At 43.4% G+C, this 4,634-nt stretch overlaps 1 protein-coding gene across 1 annotated transcript in view; it reads left to right on the forward strand.

Moving 5' to 3' along the window:
- Positions 1-4,634, forward strand: part of RYR3 (ryanodine receptor 3) — a 417,605-nt gene that overhangs the window by 183,752 nt on the left and 229,219 nt on the right. The window contains 6 exon segments of the mRNA XM_015557536.1: positions 19-178; positions 1,558-1,705; positions 2,507-2,679; positions 2,681-2,712; positions 3,307-3,344; positions 3,347-3,481. Of these exon segments, the coding sequence (XP_015413022.1) occupies positions 19-178; positions 1,558-1,705; positions 2,507-2,679; positions 2,681-2,712; positions 3,307-3,344; positions 3,347-3,481 (686 nt within the window).

The following is a 4,634-nucleotide window of genomic DNA, read 5'->3' on the forward strand; positions in this document are numbered from 1 at the left end:
GTTTCTGTTTACTTGTAGCTACATCATGTCTAATGGCTATAAACCAGCCCCTTTGGATTTGTCTGATGTGAAGCTATTACCTTCTCAGGAAATCTTAGTGGATAAGCTTGCAGAAAATGCACATAATGTCTGGGCAAAAGACAGAATAAAACAAGGATGGACCTATGGCATTCAACAGGTGAGAAGTGCTGGGTCAGGCCTGCTGAGAAAGTTAGGAGATGTGATCCTCCATCAACATGCCATTGTTTTGGTAGGTGTTATATTGGAAAACAGGCATTTCCCTTGCATTCTGTCCTCCCTGCCTCTGCTCATTCATTATTTATAGAATCTTGGGCCTGGACAGTCTTCATAATCATCACAGTGACATTAACTCCCAGCACAATTCCAATTTTGTAGAAGGACAGTCTTACTTTCCTTTATTAGTCTGGTTCACTTGTGATCATGTTGTCCTGTGTATGTGCCCACTGGCTGCATCTGCCGTCATCCCCTCCCTGTCTTGCTGCATGCCTTGAGGAGAATTGAGCTTTCATGCCATTCTCCAAGGCTCTCACAAATCAACATCACAGTTCAGCGGTATTTCTGGAATGGTCTCAAGTATCTACCACTGAGAGTGAAGAGGAGGGGACATTAACACAGGAGAGGGGCAAACCAGCCTCCCCAGAATCCTGTGCTCCCGTTACTTCAGTTCATCAGGCCAAGATTCCTGGGCAGCGAGGATTCTTAGCTTGAGCAGGAGGCAGACTAAGAGCCAGGGTGCAGCAAGGAATTAGGAAGAGTTTAGAGCCAGAGTTCAGATCCAAACCATCTGGCACCCTCTCTTCTTGAAATGCTTCCTTCATCTTTATAATTACCAGGATTAGAGTCAGGGAAGTTCAGGGATAGCTGTGTGCACTCATTTTCATTCATATCTGAGTCTCTGAACTTATACATGTGTAGAAGCAAGAAGACCACTACAAAAGGAACCATGGTAAAGAGGGAATCAGAGGGTTCAAAGAGCATGTCAGACAGCATATTTATTTATAATGACTCATCACTGCAATTATCTTCTTAGTCCTCCCTAAGGAACTGAGGCAGACTCTAATACAAATGTGTGCCTCTGCAATGAAATGGACCCACTATAGTTCTGCCACCTTTTCTGACGTTCCTCTATGAACACAGATGTTTCTCTGTTAAGAGGCTGCTGTGAGGAGGCTCTAACAGTTTAAATCATAGCATGATCATTCCATGGGGGGTAGTTACATAAATCCCCATCTGCCTGGCTTTGAGAAGGGAGGTTTCCAACTCTTTCATGACACTTCATTTTACTCCTAGCCTGGCATTATTACAAAAGTGTTTCTTTAATGCTAGCTTTGAAACTAAGTAAAATTCTTCCATTTATACTCATTTAAGTCTGAAGAGAAGTAGTAAATATGTGCATTACTAAATATCCCAGCACCGGGAGAAGAGCTAGTAGACTCAAGGAAGAAGGGACTATTTCTGGGAATGTGTGAGTGGGACAAGCTATTTGTAAAGACAGAATGTATTTTCTCCAAACCATTTTTCTCTGGCCTTGAGTAGGATTTGAAGAACAAACGAAATCCCCGCCTGGTGCCATACGCATTACTGGATGAGCGTACCAAGAAGTCAAACAGGGACAGCCTTCGCGAAGCTGTCCGGACATTCGTTGGCTATGGCTATAACATCGAGCCATCAGACCAGGAACTAGGTAATGAGTGGAGATTGCTCATTCTGGTTCCAATTTAACTTAACATGTCCTCTTCTGGGGAGATGCTACCTTTGAATAGATCTAACTTGTACCATTAAAAATGATACTGTTGCTGAAGAGCACTAAACTAAATGGGGTATTTTAAGAAGCAGGCTGATGGGTGGGGAAACCATGTTTGCTAATGAAACATGGTCCCATTGACAGATGTGTCTATGAGGAGCATATCTATGACCCAGTCCCACAGGGAGTAAATTATCCCCCAGCATAGCTGAGCTTTTCAGGTTATTTGGTCGCAAAACTTTCATTTCTTCTATTTTCCAAACATGTTGAATATCAGCTTACTTTTGGACCAAGTAATCCCATCCCTAAATGAAATTCTCTCACTGATTAAAATCACCAGATTATAATTTATGACCATGTCATTGTCATCCCATACCCCATGATGTGCCAGGCCACTGGAGCAGTATTACAGGTGGTTACAAGGATGGGTTTGGGGTAAGACAGACCTGAGTTCAAATCCTTGCTCTTCTTGATTTATTGGCTCTGCGACATTGAACAAGTGATTTATTAACCTCTCTGAGTCTCAGTTTTTCCTCTGTAAAATGTCCTCCTAGGGTTGTTGCTAGGAAAATCTGAGATACATTCTCTAAAGGATCTACTACAAAATGATTGCTCAGTGATTATATTATATCAGTCTTCATTGTTTTCAAATTCTTTCAGGGAATGCTACCTAATTAATAAAGTTTTGTGTTTTCTCTCTCTCCCTTCTGCACCCTCAACTCCCCTTCCTTCTCATGATAGCTGACCCAGCTGTGGAGAAAGTCAGCATAGACAAGATCCGATTCTTCCGGGTAGAGCGGTCTTATGCAGTGAGATCTGGAAAGTGGTATTTTGAGTTTGAGGTGGTGACTGGAGGAGACATGCGTGTGGGCTGGGCCAGACCAGGCTGTCGGCCTGATGTTGAACTGGGCGCTGATGACCAAGCCTTTGTGTTTGAAGGCAGCAGGGTGAGTCTGGAGAGTGTCCACACATCCTCAGCCCAAGGTTTTTCTTTCTCCAAACACTTCTCTGGAAGTTGGAAGTACTGAGTTTCTGAGTCTCTGGCTTCAAAATCAGTGGCCACCACCACTGGTTAATTTAAACTACTATTAGATTATTACCCAGTGATTATCATTTTGCTCTTTGCTCTGGTGAAGGCGGGTACTGTACACCCAAGTTCTTCTGTAATCACCTGCACATCTGCCCTTGTCCCTCACCCCAGTGCCTCTACTCCAGAAGAGGTTCACAGAACACTACGCAGCCAGTATCTGTGAAAGTCTTACCACTTTGCCTTAGAGGGAGGCCTGCTTATTGTCATAGCTGACTAGGTATTGGGAAACTTGGGCCACCTTTTCTGATGAGCCTTATGTATCTCAGTTTCATTCATCTGTAAGATAGATCACTCCTCCCTGTGATTTGGCCTTGGTAGAGAGGTGAGTGCCTTGTAGAAACCAGATACCACTACCAGTTAGGAGAAATTGCTCCTTTGGTGATTTCTCTAGCTGCTTGGGGGCTGTTTCTAGGACCTCCATTACTCTGAGCTCTGGGATCTTGTCTCCTAGGGGCAGCGTTGGCATCAAGGGAGTGGGTATTTTGGACGTACCTGGCAGCCAGGAGATGTGGTTGGATGTATGATTAACCTGGATGATGCTTCAATGATCTTCACACTGAATGGGGAGCTGCTAATCACCAACAAAGGCTCAGAACTTGCCTTCGCAGATTACGAGATTGAGAATGGTAAATCGACCACCTTTCCCTTCATTCCAACTCCATGAGTTGTAGGAAAATCCAGGGAGAGCAGGGTGAACTGGTCTACCTCCTTGTTTAGGGTGCACTGTCTTTTCCATATTTGAAACCCTGCTGGTGAAAACTAGCCTTTTACTATCATGATTGAAGAAATCAAGATAAATAATGAGGATAGTTGCTATGTACAGCATAAAAATAAGTGCTAAACTTCCAGGTAGATTGATTAAGAAACTTTCCTCTAATTCCCTGGTCTGTACCTTGGCATTTTAAATTTCCCCAGGGTTCCTACCGTTACAGATGAAATGCTAATTGCATGTGGTCTAATGTCCCTGGCAGAATAGAAAAGTCAATGAATTAAAGAATTATCCTTTTATTCTGATTTAAATTATCAGTCTGCATGTTTGTGTCATTGAACTTGATGCTTTGATGAGAACCATTGAAACACTAAAGTTAAACTTAGCTGTTCCCTTGAATGAAATACAATTTATTTTGAAAATCAAACATGCTGGGAAGCCCGAGCAGGGTGGCATTTATTAATGTCCATCAATAGACCACAATCAGCCAAAACCGGTTTGGCTCAGTGGATAAAGCGTCGGCCTGTGGACTGAAAGGTCCCAGGTTCGATTCCGGTCAAGGGCATGTACCTGGGTTGCGGGCACATCCCTAGTAGGAGATGTGCAGGAGGCAGCTGATCAATGTTTCTCATCGATGTTTCTAACTCTCTATCTCTCTCCCTTCCTCTCTGTAAAAAATCAATAAAATATATTTTTAAAAAATAGATCACAATCAGAGCAGTGCTTTAGATACACAAAGGAGCAATTGTCACTCTGATTTCCTGTCTACAGAGCTACATTATGTACACAAGTTGTTGGCACATAAGAGAAGGAGCACTGGACTGAGAGGCAGCTGACTCCCTCCTAACAAGCTGTGTCTTGGCTTAACTTCTCTGGGCTTCTCTCTCTTCATCTAGACCAGAGAATAAGAGGACAGACTGCCAAGTTACAACATCCTCACCAGATATAAAATCCTATGGCAATGACTTACTATCCGCTGAGTGCACACTGTTGCTGTGCCCACACCGGTGCTGTGTCACTCTCTGCTGCTTCATTATAGACAAGGAAGAGGCAGAGAGGCTGAGAGGGAA

This window comes from Myotis davidii, unplaced genomic scaffold (assembly GCF_000327345.1).
Source record: "Myotis davidii unplaced genomic scaffold, ASM32734v1 scaffold46, whole genome shotgun sequence".
Taxonomy (NCBI): Eukaryota; Metazoa; Chordata; class Mammalia; order Chiroptera; family Vespertilionidae; genus Myotis; species Myotis davidii.